This window comes from Protopterus annectens, chromosome 11.part0 (assembly GCF_019279795.1).
Source record: "Protopterus annectens isolate FY-2018-M chromosome 11.part0, PAN1.0, whole genome shotgun sequence".
Taxonomy (NCBI): domain Eukaryota; kingdom Metazoa; phylum Chordata; order Ceratodontiformes; family Protopteridae; genus Protopterus; species Protopterus annectens.
Window position 1 is genome coordinate 209,655,424 of NC_056745.1, and position 20,922 is coordinate 209,676,345.

Sequence of the window (20,922 nt, forward strand, 5' to 3'; positions counted from 1 at the left end):
AATAAAATTAACTTTTTCTGACATCGGTCTGGAGCAAGAAAAAAGTTTCCCCAACAGGGTACTCAGCTTTATCGAAGACTTTGGATCTGAAACTCGAACACGAAAATCTCAGGAGTCGGCCGACCGGCACTTGTGAACTGCTTCTGCTTCGGGCACCGCGCTGCAAGAAAGACTAAAGAAAATGGCGTCTGCCGCATCTTTTATACCCCTGACGACCTGACGTCAGGGAAGGGGTGACAGCTGCCAACGCAGGACCCAAGACTTTGGAATTCAGGCCGACTGAGGGCAACCTGCCAGCAGGATTACCCAAATGTAATGACTGCAACAGTGAAACACGAAGAACATCTGTGTCATCTCATCAAAATAGTATAAGCAAATCAGACATTAGTATTACTACACTAGACCTAGTAATGAATTCAGCTTTAGATAGCAAACATTAGATAAAGATTTCTTAAATTCATAATTAATAGGATCCTGTTACTATTTAGAAGTATTTCTTTTAAAAAAAGTATACAGTCATGCACAACATATTTATATTCTGCAAATACAGACCTGGGAGAACTAAGAATAATGAGATCTCCTTGCTTTCCAACCTCCAGGGAGCCATGCATATCAGACTTTCCAAGAGAGAATGCTGCATTTATGGTCGCAGCTGCTAAGGCTTCATTCATTGTCATTTTCATATTTACACAGGCCATGTGCATAACAATTGCCTAAAAAAAAAATCAGTAAAAGCATGAAAATACCATTATCCTAAATACAAACAAAATAATGTATTTTACAGTACATACAGCCAGACGGTTACAGCACATTTTAATATTTACTTTACTACAGGCAAGGGAGTAAGAGCAATGCTGTATGCATTAAACTCCCTAAATCTCTCACATTCTCAAAGGTGGAACTCCTGTGAAATGTGCTAACATTTCCGGAGCAGTAAGTGTCAGTCTAGTGAAAGAAGAAAATAAGATATTGAAGACTACATGTCAACACACTGCATCAGCAGTATACTTAATTTTTGACTACTGTATTAGCTGTTTGCTCAAGATACAGGTGACTATAACCACTATGCTGTTCTTTTACTTTATTTACTCTTGCATAAATGGGCGTGCCTTCGTTGAAGGTTGGGCGTCGAGCTGGCACCCTGGCATTTCATAAAAATCTACTGCCAATCATTAGCGGACCAGAGTTCTGCTGTGGCGACCCCTTACCAGGAAAAAGCCGAAAGACAAACAACAACAACAACTCTTGGTTTTGAAATCTTTTAATTTCAATTTTTATAACACAGCTTAGCAATGCCATTTAAATGCTTTAATAAAGTTGAATCTGAAATCATACTAGAAACAAGTCATTTTCAGTAGGCTGAAGTAATAGCTCATTTTAGCTGCCTAATACATTAAACAGTCAGCTCTGGGCAAACCACTGGTGGCTGTAAGAAAATGAACCTCACCATAAGTCCAAGACCAGAACAGCAAGTTCCTTCTATTATAAAGGAGGCTGATGTACCCTTAAACCCCATCCCGGCACCTACTACTCACTTTTTAAAGATGGAGAGTGGGGGTTGCTGGTGCAAGCCTCGCCCAACTTACAAAAAAAAAAGCTAACAAAGTTAGGTGTCCCTTAAAGTTTCCAGAGAGTTGATAAAATGATGTGGCAGCTATCAGACTGCACTGTCAGCAAAACATTCTGCCAACTATGCAGAAAAACTAGCAAGGTCCACGGTTTTCCATGCCCCACCCCCCCAAAAAAAAAAGACAATGAAGGTGACAGTCTTTTCTAGAGACTAAATGTCTAAATGACTAAGCAACATACTGACAAACACTCAAAATAAAAAAGAAAACTGAAGATATCACTTAAGGAAAAACTAAGCTACAGGTATGTAATGCAGCAAGCTTTATGAGAAAATGTGGATGAAATTGTAGTTAATTTTTTCTCCTAATAATCAGGTGGATAAATGGGTCTATAAACTTTCTTCAACCAAGACATGGAAAGAAAATTTTGTATAAATTGAAAGGCACAGCACAGCCTCCATCCATGCTTTATAAGTAGTATCAGACTCCTATACTGACCCAGTGAAGAGCAGTTACCATCCAGGGAGTTTACTAGACAAGTAGCTTGCCAGGCCTATCTTCTGTATCACACATACATAGACACACCCAGCTAAGAGGGAAGTCAAAGTCACCACTTCCCTTACCGGGTCTACTTCACTATGTCGAAAGCAGACAATATCGAAGCTGATATCGTCGGCACCACAACATCGAAAGCGCAGAACATCGTGCAGGTAAATGGAAATCTCCGTAGGGGGAGATTTCCATTTACCTCAATGTAGTGCGGTCTCGGAGTTGGAATATTTAAGTGGGGTGGGAGGTGGGGGTGCAGGGGTGCTTGCCCCCCTGCCTACGCTAGTTAGTTTTTATTTTTTATTTATTTTTTTTAAACGTCATTTAATGTTTTATTACATCGATCACTAGAGGTTGACCTTTAGTGATTCGATGTAGCAAGATTTCGATAACGTAATATAGACACTCCCTTACCACATATGTTTTTGGAAGAAAACAGGAGAACCCAGAGAAAACCACTGTGAACACAGGAAGGACATTCAGACTCGACACACAATATACCCCAGCAGAGAGAAAAACTGGAGAACCCCATGCTGTGAGGTAACAATGCCAATCACTACCACTCATAGCACAGCACAAAATAAACTGAAAATATACCACAGCACAAGCAAGAGACATCAGTAAGAAGAAAAAGTACAGTTTTGTACCTACCATAAATGTAGATGTTCGAAGATCCACATTGCTGCAGTCATAACTTATGGGTAGTCCGCTGTCCTCGGTCGGCCCGAATACCAAAGTATTAGGCTGACGTCGGTCATGGGCGCTCAGATCTGACGTCAGAGCGTCAAGGTATTAAAGCGCATGACCGACGTCATATCCTCATTCTTTTCTTGCCCCAGATGTCAGAAGGCCCTAAAAAGAAAGGCCACAGCCAAAAATAGAATACCTCCCAAAAGCCATGTACAAATAACAGCTACAACCCAAACCATACAACCATTCCAAACTACAGAGGGAAGGAGGGAGGGTAGATTGGACTGCAGCAATGTGGATCTTCGAACATCTACATTTATGGTAGGTACAAAACTGTACTATGTTCTTCATCTCACATTGCTGCAGTCATAACTTATGGGTAGAATCCCAAAGCAGAGGTAAAGGGAGGCTGGCAAAATCATAAAGCATTGGGAGCTGCCAAAATGCCCTGTAAGACTGCAGTGGCAAATCCAGCCCTAGATTTGGAATAAAGAGGAAGATGGTAATGTTTAGAAAAAGTGTGCACTGAACTCCAAGTAGCTGCTTCCAAAATATCTTTAGTAGCTACCCCCCTTAAAAAAGCAGTAGAAGTGGCAGTAGCCCTAGTGGAGTGAGGTCTGATTCCAGCCGGAATCTCCTTACCATGATGAGAACAACAAAAAGCAATACAAAGGCCAATCCACTTAGAAATAGTTTGTTTTGAAACAGGTTTCCCCTAAGAACCCAAAGCAAAAGAAACAAACAACTGCTGAGACTGTTTGAACCCTTTAGTCTTGCTCAAATAATAACGCAACTGCCTGTGAATATCCAAAGTGTGCAAAATTTTCTCCCCTTTATTTTGGGGATCTGCATAAAAAGTAGGCAAATGAATAGATTGGGATCAAGGCCACATTTGAAACCACTTTAGGCATAAAAGTAGGGTTAGTACGCAGAGATACCCTATCCTTATGAAAAATTAGGAAGGGTTCAACTGCCATTAGAGCCTGTAATTCAGAAACCCTTCTAGCAGACGTAATGGCCAACAAAAAAGCAGTCTTCCAAGACAAAAACTTTAACTCAGCTGTAGCTGCAGGTTCAAAAGGAGGTAAAGTAAGTTTTTCCAACACAAAATTGAGATCCCAAGCACGAGTAGGAGCTCACGGGGGTCTTATGTTCTTTGCCCCCTAAGGAATTGCTTAAACAAAGGATGAGAAAATAATGGTGGGTCACAGTCATAGTGAGCAGAAATGGCTGCAGCATGAACTTTTAGAGGAGAAAGACAAACCCTTGTCTAATAATTCTGTAAGATATTGAAGAGAAACACTCAAATCAGGCTTGGAAACATCAAAGCTCTTTGCTTTGCTCCAAATAAAAAATCTCCTCCATTTATCAGCATAAACTTTCCTTGTACTAGGCCTTCTGGCCTCCAAAATAACATTCAAAACTTGTTGTGGAAGCTGCGACCCTCCAGGTTCTAGAACAGAATATGCCAGGCTGTTAGATGCAGGGATTGAATCCTGACATTGAGGAAATGATTGCCCTCCTGAGACAAAAGGTGTGTAATCGAAGGCAAAGGCCATGGAGGATCCCGTACTAAACTCCTCAGCAGAGGGTACCAGTGCTGTCGAGGCCAATCTGGAGCTATTAGAATCATGGAGGGCTTGTCTTGTCTGACCTTCAAGAGTACCTTGGGGAGGAGAGGCAGAGGCGGAAAGGCATAGACGTGAAGATTGCTCCAACTGAATGACAGAGCATCCACTTTCCAAGCTGTGGGATGAAACATTTTTGTGCAAAACTTTGGCAACTGGAAATTCAGTGGAGAAGCGAACCGATCTATGTCTGGAGTTCCCCATATCACTGTCAATTTTCGAAATACATGAGGATCCAATTTCCACTCGTGGGGATCCACTATCTGTCTGCTCAAAACATCTGCTAAGGAGTTCTGTGCTCCTGGTAGAAACCTTGCCTGAAGAGTGAGGTGCAAACAGAGCAGTCTCCCACAAAATCATAGCTTGCCTGCAAAGAGGGTACGAATGGGTTCCCCCTTGCTTGTTGATGTACCACATGTCAGTTGTTTTGTCTGTTTGAATCAACACTTGCCCTGGGTGAAGTAAATCCTTGAAAGCCATCAATGCAAATTGGACTGCTAACATCTCCTTCAAGTTGATATGTAAATGTTGAAGTCTGGCAGGCCACGTGTCTTGAACCCATTTTCCATTGAAGTGTGCTCCCCAAGCCTTGTCTGAGGCATCTGTCGTTAAGATCTGACTCACCTCTGGTCGGGTCACAGAGAGTCCCTTGTTTAGGTGACATTCCTGAGCCCACCACAAAAATTCCTTTTGAATGCAAGGTATTATTTGAATGACAGTGTCCAGATCTTGGCAGTGTTGTGTCCATACATTTTTGAGATACCATTGCAGCTTCCTCATATGCAGTTTGGCATTGGGAAGCACCAGAATACAAGATGCCATGAACCCCAAGGCTTGAAGGACTGTCCTTGCAGTCAGCCTGGACCGTAGAGACAATTGATGGAAGTAAAGTGTAAGGTTCTTTTGCTTGTCCGGGGTCAAAAGGCCCACCTGGGAAGCTGTATTCAGTCTCACACCCAGAAAGCACATTTCCTGAGAGGGTACTAGACTGGACTTTGTTTCATTCACAGAATACCCTAGGCACCTTAACACTGCCATCACATACTGTAGATGATGAAGCAGTTCGTTTGTCTTGAGCAAGAATCAGGCAATCGTCCAAATAAGGATAAATTTGTATTCCTCTTAACCTTAAGAAGGCTATCACCGAGCCAGGACCTTTGTGAACACCCTGGGCAGTAGATAAGCCAAAGGGCAATGCAGAGAACTGATAATGTAAAGTCCCAGCCCGAAAACGCAGGTATCTCCTGCAACTGGGCCTGATAGGAACATGAAGATAAGCCTCTTTGAGATCCAGAGTTACCATCCAGTGATCTTTGCCCAACAGAGGTAGAAGTTGTTGCAACGTCAACATTTTGAATTTTGGAATGTCCAGGTATGTGTTGAGGATAGATAAATCCAAAATTGGCCTCCAAGTGTTTCCTTTCTTTGGTACTAGAAACAGGCGAGAATAAAATCCTAGGCCCATTTCTGACAGAGGGACCTGCTGTATAGCCCCCATTTGAAGAAGTAAAGAAATCTGTTTGTGAGCCTCTACCCTTTGCTGAGGAGGAACGTCTGGCATGCCTTTGAAAGGAGGCAATGTGTGGAAATAAAACTTGTAGCCTCGGTCTATAATGTCCAACACCCATTTATCCTGGGTGACTAATAGCCAGTTTTGCTTGAAGAGTGCCAACTTTCCTCCCAAAGGAGCTGCCAGACAGGAAGGATCTGGCAGCTGAAGATGCAGGTCATTGGGCCTGTTTACGAAAGGACTGGCCCCTGCCCTCACCTGTAGATTGTGCAGGTGAACTCCATGTTCTAGGCCTGAAAGAACCCTGAGCTCTGCCCCTACCACGTCTAGATCTATCCCTAGACTATAAATCAGAAGAAGGATAAGCCCATCCCTTAGTAGGCCAATTCCTGCTAAACTTAGGGGGCTGCACCTGCAAAAAATCTTTAACAGTCTGCATAGACTTAGCCTTGTCTTCCATTTTCTTCAAGACAGACTCCACAGGAGAACCAAACAAAACTTCAGACTGCAAAGGAGCATCCAAAATTCTAGTTTTAACATGCTCTGACAAATTCTGATCCTTAAGCCAGGCGTGCCTGCGAATTACTGAACCAGTGGCAGCCACCCTGGAAGAAGCCTGTAAAGCATCGAAACCACACTGCAAAGAATGCTTACCCACCTGTTCAGAGGCATATACCAAATCCTGTAATTCCTTACACTCTATGCCCTCTGCCAAAGCATCCACTTTAGATTTTAGCTGAGTAAGGAGAAAATTCTGGTACTTCAACATATAAAACTGGCAATTCAAAGCCCTCATTGCTAAAGTGGAAGAGGTATACACTTTTTTACCCCACCTATCCAAAGCTCTAGCATCTTTATCCATAGGAACTGGATTCTTTACAACAGAAGCCCTGACACCCTTAGGTCCCTGGCTAATAGTTTCTGGGTCAGCCCTTGGACTCTTATACAGATATTTATGAACCTCAGGCACTCTGTAATACCTATCTGGCTTAACTGGCGCAGGAGGCAAAGAGTCTGGATTAAGGGAAGCCTCAGAGAAAACGTCTTGAACAACATCCAAAATAGGAGGTATAGCCAAGGGCCTATGCTGTGGTAAAAACAAAAATTCCCTAAGTCTCTTTCGGGAATCTGAGAAATCCTGACCTTCCCATTTAAAATGCTCCCTCATAGAATGCAGAGTTTCTGAAAAAGAAAAATCCTCTGGAGGAGAAGCAGAAGGAGTGGAATCCTCTGCGTCTGAATCAGAATAAGGAGGAAAATCCTGAATGTCTTCAGCCGAAGACTCTGAGTAATCTGAAGCCTGCTACAAACTTTCCACCTCTGGCTCCACCCTAGGCCTCTTATCAGGAGGGGGCATAGAACCTCTGATTAAAGAAATTAAATCTTCTGCCATTTTAAGCATGTGTTTTTTAGGCACAGAACCTGCAGAACTAGGGCTGACACCTGTGGAAGGCAAACCAGGCCTGCCTTTGGAAGGAACCTTAGAGACAGAAGGAGAAGGCCTAACCACCTTAGGCAAGGAAGGGAGAACAGCAACCTGAGAGGCCCCCTCAGCCTGACCTGACTCCTGAGAGGCCACATCTTGCAAAATTAATGTCTCCCCCTGAGACTCAACTGAAACCTCGGCTGGATCTACAGATTCCACCGTAGTTTCCAAAGAACCGGCGTCCGGAACGGACGACTCATCCTGCTTGGACTTTAATGATTTTTCTTTGCGCTTCTTAGCGGCGCCGGAGGATCCGACGGCATATTATAATTACACCGCTCAAGACAAGCCTAGCGCAATCTAACCTACGTTTAATGGTGCGCTTATTAAACCTAGCACAAAAGCGACACCCGACTACGTCGTGCTCAGGCCCCAAACAAGGAATACAAAGAGAGTGGTAATCCCTATCTGTTTCCCACAAGAAATACAATTATTCACTTTTTCTGACATCCGGAATTAACTGAGGCAAGAAAAAACAAAAATATTCCCCAACGGGGTACTTAGCCCAACTTGGTTCCGGTCTGAAACTCATACGAAAATTTCAGAACGCCGAACGGCACTTGCAAACGCTGCTTCTGCATCGGTCCATGCGGCAAAAAAGACCGAGGATATGACGTCGGTCATGCGCTTTAATACCTTGACGCTCTGACGTCAGATCTGAGCGCCCGTGACCGACGTCAGCCTAATACTTTGGTATTCGGGCCGACCGAGGACAGCGGACTACCCATAAGTTATGACTGCAGTAATGTGAGATGAAGACCAATCTCTAGCTTACATAATCATTGTCCCTAAAAATCAGCTAGCTTAAGACCGACTAGGTTACAATTTTATGGTTCTGCAAAACAATATTCACATTCACAACATTTGGAGAGGCATTGTTTTCAGGCTCCTGTGAATGAAAACAGAGTTGGGAGATTTAATGCTGCAAGTAAAGCACTGAACCACTGGCAGACAAAAAAAGTACAGTTGTGTATACTAACCATAAATGTAGATGTTCGAGTATATTCACTGTTGCAGTCATTACATTTGGGTTATCTGCTTGCAGTAGCCCTCAGTTGGCTTGATTAACAAAGTCTTGGGTCTTATGTTGGTTGCTGTCTCTTCTTCCGTGACGTCAGGTTGTCAGGGGTATAAAACATGCAGCCGACGTCATTACATCAGTTTTTCTTGCCCCAGATGTCAGGTGCCCCCTAATGGGAAGCAATTAAATCTATAAATATGCAAGGTTATACCTCAAACAAAAAAGCAAATACACCAAAAAGCTTTTAAGCATTGAAAAGGAGAGAAGAGGTATAGCCAAAATAAGTCAGGGGGCTGGAGGGAGGGTAACCAGGACTGCAACAGTGAATACACTCGAACATCTGCATTTATGGTAAGTCACAAATGTACTATGTTCTTAGTGTTTCACTGTTGCAGTCATAACATTTGGGTAGATTCCCAAAGCTAAGGATGGGAGGAGGAATTAAGATAGCATTAGGACCAGCCATAAGGCCCTGCAAAACTGCAGTGGCAAAGCCAGCTCTGGATTTAGAGAAAATTGGCAAATGGTAATGCTTGGTGAAAGTATGTACAGAACTACAGGTAGCAGCTTCTAGGATGTCCCTGGTACGAACGCTTCTGACAAAGGCTGTAGAGGTAGATGCAGCCCTGGTAGAGTGGGGTCTGATCCCCTTGTGGGATAGGTTTTCCATGGTGCTTATAGCAGAAATGAATGCAATGGCCTATCCATTTGGAGATGGTTTGCTTTGAAATAACCTTCCCCTCTGTCCCTGCAGCAAATGCCACCAGCAGTTGTTCAGATTTCCTTTGAGGTTTAGACCTGTCCACGTAGAATCTAAGTTGTCTGTGCACATCTAGAGTGCAGTATCCATTCCCCTTTGTTCTGTGGATTAGGAAAGAATGCTGGCAAATGAATGGACTGATTACAGGCCACACTGGATACCACCTTTGGCATGAAAGAGGGATTGGTCCTGAGAGACACCCTGTCCGCATGAAAGATGATGAAAGGCTCCACTGCCATAAGGGCCTGTAATTCAGTTACCCTTCTTGCTGAAGTGATGGCTAAAAGAGAAGCTGTTTTCCAAGAAAGGAATTTTAAATCTGCAGTAGTAGCTGGCTCGAAAGGAGGAAGGGTGAGTTTCTCCAATACAAAGTTAAGGTCCCAGGCTGGAGTTGGAGCTCTTCAGGGTGGTCCTAAATGTTTTGGCCCCTCTGAGGAATTGCTTGAGCAGTGGATGAGAGAAGAGGGGAGGTTCTGTGTTATAATGAGCTGAAATGGCTGAGGCGTGAATTTTTATTGAGGAAAAGGCAGGCCCTTGTGTAGCATCTCAGTTAAATATTGTAAAATCTGAGGCATGTGCTGCTGAAGGCTCTTTTGGCCTTGAGAATGGTTCCAGGCACAGAATCTTTTCCATTTTTCTGAGTAAGATTTCCTAGTACTGGGCCTCCTTGCCTCCAGAATGACATCCATCACTGGTTTACTGAGGATGGTAAAGGAGAGCTTAGGAAATTAGCCATGCAGCTAGGTTCAAGGTTTTGAGCTGGCTGTGCAGAATCTGGTTCTCCTGCTGAGACAGCAGGGTAGGAATCTGAGGTAGGTGCCATGGTGGGCCAACAGGTCCACTGTGCAGGAGGGGGTACCAGTGTTGGAGCGGCCAGGCTGGTGCAATCAAAATCATCCTTGGTTTGTCTGTTTGACCATTAGTAGTACTTTGGAGAGCAGAGGCGGAGGAGGAAAGGCATAAACTGATAGGTTTTTCCAGCTGAAGGACAGAGCATCCACTTTCCAAGCTTGTCTGTGGGGAGTCTTTGTGCAAAATTTTTCCAACTGATAGTTGTGGGGGAGGCAAACAGGTCTATATCAGGGCTCCCCGATTTGCTTGTCAACATGTTGAAAATCCTTGCTTCCAGTTCCCACTCGTGTGGGTCCATGAGGTTCCTGCTTAGGTCATCTGCCAATGTGTTCTAGTCTTCCTGGCAGGAATTGAACTTGTAATTGAACTTGGTAGCCAGTGCTGTGTTCCACAAGGTCATTGCTTGCCTGCATAGAGGGTAGAATGTGTACCCCCTTGTTTGTTTATGTACCACATTACTGTGGTGTTGTCTGTCCTTATTATAAGCTGTCCTGGATGTAAGAGGTCCCTGAAGGCTGTCAAAGCATTCTGTACAGCTAGCATTTCTTTTTGATTGATGTGCAGATTCCTTTGATCTGCAGTCCATATGCCTTGAACGCACTGTCCTGCATGTGTGCCCCCCCGGGCATAGTCTGATGCATCTGTTGTCATAGTTTGCCTGGCTGGGGGTAAGGTGAAAGGCTGACCCTTGTTGAGGTGACATGCCTGTGACCACCATAGAAACTCCTGCTGAAGGCAGGGAATGAGAAGTATCACTGTTTCCAAACTGTGTTGAGTCCATACGCTTTTCAGGTACCATTGTAATTTCCTCATATGCAGTTTTGCAAATGGTATTAGTAGTATACAAGATGCCATGAAGCCCAAGGCCTGCAGAATTTTTCTTGCAGGGAGTTGGGTCTTTGTTGCCATTATTTTGAAGTATTGAGTTAGTTGTAGCTGTTTGTCTGGAGTCAGATATGCCATCTGGGTCGTTGTATTCAAGCTGGCAGCCAGAAATGTCATATTTTGTGAGGGCACTAGTTTTGATTTCTTTTCGTTTACTGTGTACCCTAGGCAACTTAGGTGTTTTACAAAAGTCAGATGTTGTAAGAGAATGTCCTTGCTTTCTGCTTGGATGAGGCAGTCGTTCAGGTATGGGTATATTTGAATTCCTCTGTCTGCAGTATGCAATTACTGGAGCCAGGCATTTTGTGAAGACCCTGTGTGCAGTAGATAAGCCAAAGGGCAGTGCAGAGAATTGGTAATGGGTTGAACCTGCAATGAAATGGAGGTATCTTCTGCAATTTTGTCTGATAGGGACATGCAGGTATGCCTCCTTGAGGTCCAACGTTACTAGCCAAGCTTTCTTGCCCAGCATGGGAAGAAGCTGCTGTAGTGTTAGCATCTTGAATTTTGGTACTTGCAAGAAGGTGTTTAGAACTGAAAGGTCCAGAATGGGTATCCACAAGCATTGTCCTTTCTGGGGACTAGAAAGAGCCTAGAGTAAAATCCTTGGCCTTGTTCCTGTGTAGGTACCAGTTGAATGGCTCTCGTGTTCATGAGAGCTGTAATTTGTTTTTGTGCCTTTGCCCATTGATTTTGTGGCAAGTTTGGCATTTCTTTTATCCTTGGCAAGGTGTAGAAATGGAATCTGTATCCTTGTGAGATAATGTCTAGGACCCATTTGTCCTTTGTGACGATGCGCCAGTTGTCTATAAAAAATGCTAATTTTCCTCCCAAGGGAGTTGCCAAGAGATTTTTGCTTGGCAGTTTGAGGTTTAAGTCATTGTGTTTGTCTTCTAGTAGTTTGGGACCTGTCTTCTCCTCCCTTCTGTGTTGCAGTGCCCCATTGGCGAGGTTTGTAAGGGATTTGTGCTTGTCCTCTGCCCCTTAGGCATCTGTATTTACCCCTCTGTGGTCTGTCAGAAGCTGGAAAGGACCAATTTTTTGCTGGCCAATTTCTTAAGTGTGGGGGTTGTACCTGCAAGAAATCTTTGATCATCTGCATAGATTTTGCCTTATCCTCCATTTTCTTTAAAACCTCTTCTGCTCTAACCCCAAATAAGACATCCTGCTGTAAGGGTGCATCTAGTAACTTTGTTTTAACATGATCAGGCAGAGTTTGTTCCTTTAACCAAGCATGCCTACGTTTAACAGACCCAGTAACAGCTGCTCTACAGGAAGCTTCCAAGGAATCAAATCCACATTGTAAAGTATGTTTGCCCACCTGTTCAGCTGCATGCAACAGATCCTGCATTTCCTTGAATTCAGACTGTTGAGGGTGCGTGCTCATCTTTTGTTTTATTTGAGACATTAGGAATTGCTGGTATTTCAGCATGTGGAATTGACAATTTAGTGCTCTCATAGCTAGAGTAGCTGAGGTGTAAACCTTCTTTCCCCACATATCTAGTGCTCTGGAGTCCCTTTCAGAGGGTACAGGATTTTTAGCCATAGAAGACTTAGCCCCTTTGGGACCCTGGGAGATAGTCACTGGGTCAGCAACAGGGCTTTTGTAAAGGAATTTGTGTGTGTCAGGCACTCTATAATATCTATCTGGTTTGGCTGGAGCAGGAGGCAGAGAATCTGGATTTAGACTAGATTCTAAGTAAACATCATCCACAATGTCTAAAACTGGAGGGATAGCAAGTGGTCTGCACTGGGGGAGTAAAAGAAACTCTCGGAGCCTTTTCTTCGAGTCGGAGTAGTCCTGACCTTCCCAGTGGAAATGTTCCCTCAAGGTATGCAAGGTTTCCCCAAAGGAATAGTCTTCAGGGGGAGAAGCTGAGGGAATGGAATCTTCAGTATCAGAATCTTCATAAGGGGGAAAGGAGTAATCCTGTTCCTCAGAGGAGCCTGAGGAAATAGACACTTGATCAGAGGAAGCATAATCCTCCTCTTGTCTAGGCCTTTTGTCTGGGGGGGGGGGGGACCCCTGATTAAAGAAATCAAATCTTCAGCCATTTTAACCATCTGTTTCTTAGGCATGGGGCCTTGAACTGGAGACTGATGTGCAGTCTTTTTTGGTTTTAGAGGAGTCTTAAGCCTAGCATAAGAATTTATGGTGAGAGTAGTCGGTCTGAAGACACCTTCTGTAACCAAAGGTGTTTCCGCAGCACCGGTTTCTCCTTCTGCAATGTTGTCGGTAGGGCCTAAAGAAAATGGCTGCGTCGGCCTAGAACTCTCTGCTTGAGAATCTGAAGCAGTCTGGGGTTCCAATTCTGCGATCGTCAGGGGCTGCGTAGGCGCCTCACTGAAAACCGGAGAACCGGCGACCAGCCCAGCCGAGGCCTCTGAGTCTGGCTTGGATCTAGGCTGCCTGTCTTTATCTTTGCGGTTTTTATGCACGCCGGTAGTTGGTTGCTCAGACGGCATAGTGTAATTAAATTTCCTACCAAAGTAGTGGCATGCGAAATCAAAGTGTTGCTTTATAGTTCGCTTATTGAACCTAGCACAAAACCGACAACCAGTGACGTCGTGGTCTGGGCCTAGGCAAGGTATACAATAAGAATGAAAGCCCTTATGAGGTATTTGCTTCCCACAAGAAATGCAATTGTTAACTTTTTCTGACATTGGACTGAGGCAAGAAAAGGTTCTCCAACGGGGTACTTAGCTTTGAAGACTTCGGACTGAAATTCGATTTGAAAATCTCAGGTGTCGGCTGACCGGCACTTGCAAACTGCTTCTGCTTTGGGCACTGCGCGGCAAGAAAGACGGAAGAAAATGGCGTTGGATGCCTCATATACCCCTGGCGCACTGACGTCAGGGAAGAAGCGACAGCAACCAACGCCGGACCAAGACTTTGGAATTCAGGCCGACTGCGGGACCGCCTGACGACAGGATAACCAAGTGTGATGACTGCAGCAGGGTAACACGAACATCATGGTCTCTGGCACCATTAGTGCTTGCCCTTACAGTTTCTAAGGCTACCCATTAAATTCAAAGCTATGGAAAAGCCTGAAACAAGTGTTTCCCTGTATGTCACACCCACAGCCTTAGCTATACCAGCTCCACAACTGCATAACACTGGTGAAAAGGAGAAAATCCCCAAAACATTGCACAGCAGTCTTAAGGCAGTCACTGGTTTCATTCTAATAAAGGTGAGCAAGTGATTCCCAATATCTCTAGTACTGAAGGACACCAAGGGAAGCATCTTTTTAAACCTAAAGTCACAACACTATATTTTTGTCTTTTAGTTTGCTTTCATGTTTATTACTCCAAAGAGAAAAGATAACTCAATCCTGGTGTGAATTTGTGATATGCAACTACTTATGCCAATGATCTTTACATTGATTTGGATAATCTTTATTGACCAAGCAGCCATACCAGAACTAAATGCAATGGCAAATTCAACAAACCACCCCAGTGGCAAGAGCACATTATTCCTTCTATTGTACAATCTGTTAAACAACTTACACTGGAACCTCTCATCACAAAGATAATATAAAATGGCTCACCAAGAAACTGAAGGCGAGCTATAAAGGCCAGCAAAGCATTATGTGAATGTAGGCTAACTTGTGAAGCTAAGGATAATTATACGTTTTCTTTACCTATGTTAGAAGACTAAGCAATAAATCACATCACTGCTCCTAACTTACTTATAATGGCAACTCCCACTCAAATCCCAAAGATAATGACAACATACTAGCAAACAAGTTTGCAGCAAACATCTTATCTGAAACTATCATCCCCACTCCAAACATCATGGAGTCACTTCTCTGCCACCATCTCCAAGGATCACATACTTAATGCACTCTCTAATGGATACCAACAAAATACTAGGTTGTCTAATAAATACTGACAAACAGACTCTTTTTGATCCCCTCTTAATTGCTTAACCTAGGCACGTCTATATATGTTATGTTTTAGAGTCATGGCACACTTGTGCTGGTGACATCCCTCCATAAGTGTGGCCCCACCTCTGAATTTGGAAACTACAGACCCATTAGCCCTACTAGTCTTGTTTGTAAAGCCATGGAACACATCATCATTGACTTTATAAACCACAACATTAAAAATCTGATCAAGCTTTACCCGCAACAATTCAGAATTAAGAGTAAACTGTGCCTTCTAAATCTCATGTGCTTCTTTGAAAAAGTCACAAAGGTGGTAGATAGTGGGTATACTATTCACACTACCTACCTGGGGCTAGCAAAGGCATTTGCACCACACCACATGATGGCATTGCTAACAAGCCAATGGTCATAACCAGTGATCCTTCTGTGATAAGATGAATTACAAACTCGCTCAAGGACAGAACCTGTTTGTCAGGATGTTGGAACTACCTGTCCAAGCTGGGTTTACAGTTCCATGGAAACATGACTGCAGGCTCTGTAAACAGATACCATATTCTGGGTTAAATATTCTCAGCAGGCATGACACACACACAGCTCAACAAATATATTACAATCTCCCCCATGGCTATTCCTACCAAAACCAGACACTTGGTTTCAATGGTGTGACCACTAGATCGGAATACAGGTCCAGATGCATCTTGCATAGGTCTATGGCAGTACGGTTTCCTGTATACACAGTTTAATTTCAAACATACTCCAGCACTTTCTCATCTGAACTTAAACAAAACCTATACGTCTTTATCCCAAGTCAAGACCTTTTCAATGACACACACTGCTTAAACTCAAGCCTCCCTATGTTCAAAAGAAATGGTACACCCACCAAAGCATCTTCCTGTTGTATACACTATGGACAGTTTTTGGGAGGGAAATAAAAATGTATACTTATGCTTACTTAACTTTTCAGTCTGGAGGATGACTAGTGGAAAGCTCACTCTATATATGTGTGTGTGTGTGTGTATATATATATATATATATATATATATATATATATATATATATATATATATATATATATATATATATATAGAGAGAGAGAGAGAGACTCACAAACACACACGTATTTGTATATGCATATGTGAAATGGGGGAAGTTCATTATATGCATGAAATGATAGTTGGTAAAGAGATAAAAGTCTGAACTTGACAGCTGTGGATTATTGTATCGGTAGTCCAGAAGCTGTGGTTCCTTAAAGAATGTGCCCATGAATATGCAAGTCTACAAGTGGGAGTGGTTCCCAAGATGTATCTGTTTTAGCACAGATTACCGGCATGAAACATTAACTGCCAACTAGGCCATTCTCATCAAATGTTATCTGGAAACATTGTAGTGGTGCTGGTGGGGAATCTGACAATTCAAAGTTAATGCTAGGGCTACCAGTGAAGTCAAAGATCTTTCTCAGGCTGTCAGACAACCTAATGTTCTGCATATTTTTGTTTCTGGCACTGTAGCTCAGCTGCCCCCACTATGAAATCCAAGCTCATCACATACGTCTTCCATAGTCTGTTTTTTTTTTTTTTTTTTAATAACTATTGCTTCTATCCTGGGTGCTGTACTATCTGGAGACGTGCACTGTTCTATTCGTGTACTGCTTCTACTTCTGAGATCTCTCCTTGTGCTTATCAGGGTATGCAAAATCAATGCCATCAGTGGTCAGTGGGCTCAACAGGTAGCACATTTGCCTTTGGTGCTAGAAGATCAGAAGGCTAGGGGGTTCCATTCTGTTCTCACTTCAGGTGACTGAATTCATTTTCAATTGCTGACATTGCAGTCAAGCATTAGGGGCTGCTGTACTCCTGAGAGGGGCATCCTTCGATGAGATGTTAAAGTAAAGTCCCACTTGTCCAAGTGGGTGGTAGCTTAGGTGTAGGTACTTACTGAAAAGAGTATGGGCTTTATTTTATATACACATCACAAGTCTTTCTTCATACACAATTCTTTTTTCCTATTTTAGCATCTCATTCATTAACATAAATTAAAAATTTTTCAACACAGACTGGTTTACATTATTTGCCCCATCCCTTGCTCCACAACCATTTTTTCATCTTCGCAATGTTCCACCCATTTCAAATTTTACTACACAGCAATTCTTGACATCTCATTTTTCATACAATGCAAATACAAATAATTAATAATCTAAATTCTCAATATTCTCATTTTTTCCTTTCTATAAAATTCACACAATCATGTTCATTTATACATTTGAAAAAAAAATATTGCTTTTAGTTTTTTTTCCACATAAGCTCCATATTCCTTTGCTTCTGATATAAATACATCTTTCATAGTTTCTTCTACATTACAAACATTGCACATCATCTCTTTCATCTGTTTATACTTCATTGCTGCCTTAAACTGATATTTTTTCCAGGCTAGGTTTCTGATAATAATAAAAAAAAAAAATGAAAGAAACAAAAACAGTTTAATTCCACATAATTTTAAAATCTCTCTTTTAGCTTTCTGAACTTCTTTTGAATGTTCCAGACCTTTATGCAATAAAGCTTTATCACTTCATAATATTCTTTCTTTCTCTTAGCTCTTTTTTTCTTTTATTCACTTTCCATGTATCCCAATATGTTTTCCACAGTACCTTCCCAACACAATCTTTCTGAAAACAATTTATATTCATGAATACCCAATATAAATGCAAGATTTAGTCTAGCCCCCCCAAATAAATGAAAACAAATTCCCAATAATTCCGTTTTCAACTACATTAGGAATGTTAACACCCCCCAAAAAAATTATAAATGTGTATTAAAATACACTTTCTTAAAAATAAGTCAACTTTCTCCACATACTTATAGTTTTATTAACCTCACTCAGTAATTCTTTCCATTGTTCCATAATTATGTCTTTCTACAAACTGTAATCCTAATACACTTACTACTGAAATACAAATAAAGAAGGATGAAAAAAATGGTATGTGGCAGAACTGACACTAGATATATATATATATATATATATATACACACACACACACACACATATATATATATATATATATATATATACATACATATATAAATATACATACATACATGTATGAAATAGTTTATGACCTAAAAGTAAAACATCAGAAATTGCACACTAAACTTGAGCTGTTAACAGCTTTATTTACTGAAAGATTTGGAAAAGTATAAAATGCACTTGGAATTTATCTAAAGGGGCTAGAAAGTACAGTTGTGTACACCTACCATAAATGTAGATGTTTGAGTGTAATCACTTTTGCAGCTATCACACTTGGGTTATCCTGCCAGGGCTAGCCCTCAGTGGGCCTGAATACCAGAGGCTTAGTATTTCTGCATCAGTTGCTGTCGCTTCAGAATTGATGTCAGGTAGTCAGTGGTATAAAATCAGGCAGCCGACGCCATTACATCAGTTTTTCTTGCCCAAACTGTGAGGAGCCCCCGAAATAGGGAGCTAGGTTATGGTGGAAGAACACCACCAGTAGAAAGTAAATACCAAAAATTCCCTGTACGGAGAGAGAGAGAGAAAGAGACAAGGGGGATGGAGGGTGGGAAAAGTACAGTTGTGTACACTTACCGTAGATGTTTGAGTGTATTCACTGTTGCAGTCATTACATTTGGGTTATCTGCTTGCAGTAACCCTCAGTCGGCCTGATTAACAAAGTCTTGGGTCCTGCGTCGGTAGCTGTCCTTCTCCCGTGACGTCAGGTCGTCAAGGGTATAAAACATGCAGCCGACACCATTACATCAGTTTTTCTTGCCCCAGATGTCAGGTGTCCCCCTAATGGGAAGCAATTAAATCTATAAATATGCAAGGTTATACCGCCAACAAAAAAGGAAATGCACCAAAAAGCTTTTGAGCATAGTAAAGGAGAGTAGAGGTATAGCCAAGAGAAATAAGGGGGCTGGAGGGAGGGTAACCAGGACAAACAGTGAATACACTCGAACATCTACATTTATGGTAAGTGTACACAACTGTACTATGTTCATAGTGTTTCACTGTTGCAGTCATTACATTTGGGTAAATTCCCAAAGCTAAGGATGGGAGGAGGAATTTATAGATAGCATTAGGACCAGCTATAAGGCCCTGCAAAACTACAGTGGCAAAGCCAGCTCTGGATAAAGAAAAAATTGGCAGATGGTAATGCTTGGTGAAAGTATGTACAGAACTACAGGTAGCAGCTTCTAGGATGTCCCTGGTAGGGACGCCTCTGAGAAAGGCTGTAGAGGTAGATGCAGCTCTGGTTGAGTGGGGTCTGATCCCCTGTGGGATAGGTTTTCCATGGTGCTTATAGCAGAAATTAATGCTATGGCCTATCCATTTGGAAATGGTTTGCTTTGAAACAGCCTTACCTCTGCCCCTGCAATAAATGCCACCAGCAGTTGTTCAGATTTCCTTTGAGGTTTAGCCCTGTCCAAGTAGAATCTAAGTTGTCTGTGTACATCTAAGGAGTGCAGTATCCGTTTCCCTTTGTTCTGTGGCTTAGGAAAGAAGGTTGGCAAATGAATGGACTGATTAAGGGCCACACTGGATACCACCTTGGGCATGAAGGAGGGATTGGTCCCGTGGGACACCCTGTTCGCATGAAAAATGATAAAAGGCTCCACTGCCATAAGGGCCTGTAATTCAGATACCCTTCTTGTTGAAGTGATTGCTAAAAGGAAAGCTGTTTTCCAAGAAAGGAATTTTAACACTGCAGTTGCAGCTGGCTCAAAAGGAGGAAGACTGTGCTTTTCCAATACAAAGTTAAGGTCCCAGGCTGGAGTTGGAGCTCTCCTGGGTGGTCGTAAATGTTTGGCCCCTCTGAGGAACTGCAGTGGATGAGAGAAGAGGGGAGGTTCTGTGTTATAATGAGCTGAAATGGCTGAGGTGTGAATTTTGACGAAGAAGAAAGACAGGCCCGTGTGAAGCATCTCAGTTAAGTATTGTAAAATTTGAGGTAAATTGGGCACAGCTGTGTTCATCCCTTGAGACTGGTTCCAGGCACAGAATTTTTTCCATTTTTCAGCATAAGATTTTCTAGTACTAGGCCTCCTTGCCTCTAAAATGATATCCATCACTGGTTTACTGAGGGATGGTAAAGGAGAGATTAGGTAATTAGCCAGGATGCTAGATTCAGTGTTTGAAGTGGAGTGTGCAGAATCTGGTTCTCCTGTTGAGACAATGGGGTAGGAGTCTGAGGCAGGGGCCATGGGGCCAACAGTGACACACTGCGCAAGAGGGAGTACCAGTGTTGGCGTGGCCAGTCTGATGCAATCAAAATACTCCTTGGTTTGTCTTGTTTGATCTTTAGTAGTACTTTGGAGAGCAGAGGCAGAGGAGGAAAGGCATAAACCGATAGGTTTTTTACAGCTGAAGGACAGAGCATCCACTTTCCAAGCTTGTTTGTGGGGAGTCCTTGTGCAAAATTTGTCCAGTTCATAGTTCTGTGGGGAGGCAAACAGGTCTACATCTGGGCTCCCCCATTTGCTTGTCAACATGTTAAAACTCCTTGGTTCCAGTTTCCACTCTTGTGGGTCCATGAAATTTCTGCTTAGTTCGTCTGCCAGTGTATTTAGTTTTTCTGGTAGGAATTGAGTTTGTAGATGCACTTGGTAGCTCAGGGCTGTGTTCCACAATGCCATGGCCAGTCTGCAGAGGGGGTAAGAATGTGTACCCCCATGCTTGTTTATGTACCACACAATAGTGGTGTTGTCCATCTTTATCATTAATTGTCCTGGAAGAATGTGGTCCTTGAAGGCTGTCAGAGCATTCTGTACAGTTAACATTTTTTTTTGATTGATATGCAGGTGCATTTGACTTGGGTTCCATTTGCCCTGAATGCACTTCCCTGCCAGGTGAGCTCCCCATGCATAGTCTGATGCGTCCGCTGTTAGGGTTTGGGCGACAGGGGGTAGTATGAATGGTAGTCCCTTGTTTTGGTGACAGGCCTCTGCCCACCAAAGGAACTCTAGGCACAGGCAAGGTATGATCGGAATCATTGCTTCTAGATCCTGGGAATGTTGACACCATAGGCTTTTTAGATACCATTGTAGCTTCCTCATACAGTCTTGCATATGGAATTA

At 42.7% G+C, this 20,922-nt stretch overlaps 1 protein-coding gene across 3 annotated transcripts in view; it reads right to left on the minus strand.

Moving 5' to 3' along the window:
- Positions 1–20,922, minus strand: part of AMDHD1 (amidohydrolase domain containing 1) — an 868,564-nt gene that overhangs the window by 110,750 nt on the left and 736,892 nt on the right. For all 3 annotated transcript variants that reach the window (XM_044087629.1, XM_044087628.1, XM_044087631.1), the window contains one exon: positions 553–713. In XM_044087629.1, coding sequence (XP_043943564.1) covers positions 553–713 — 161 coding nt within the window. The remainder of the gene's footprint in view (positions 1–552; positions 714–20,922) is intronic.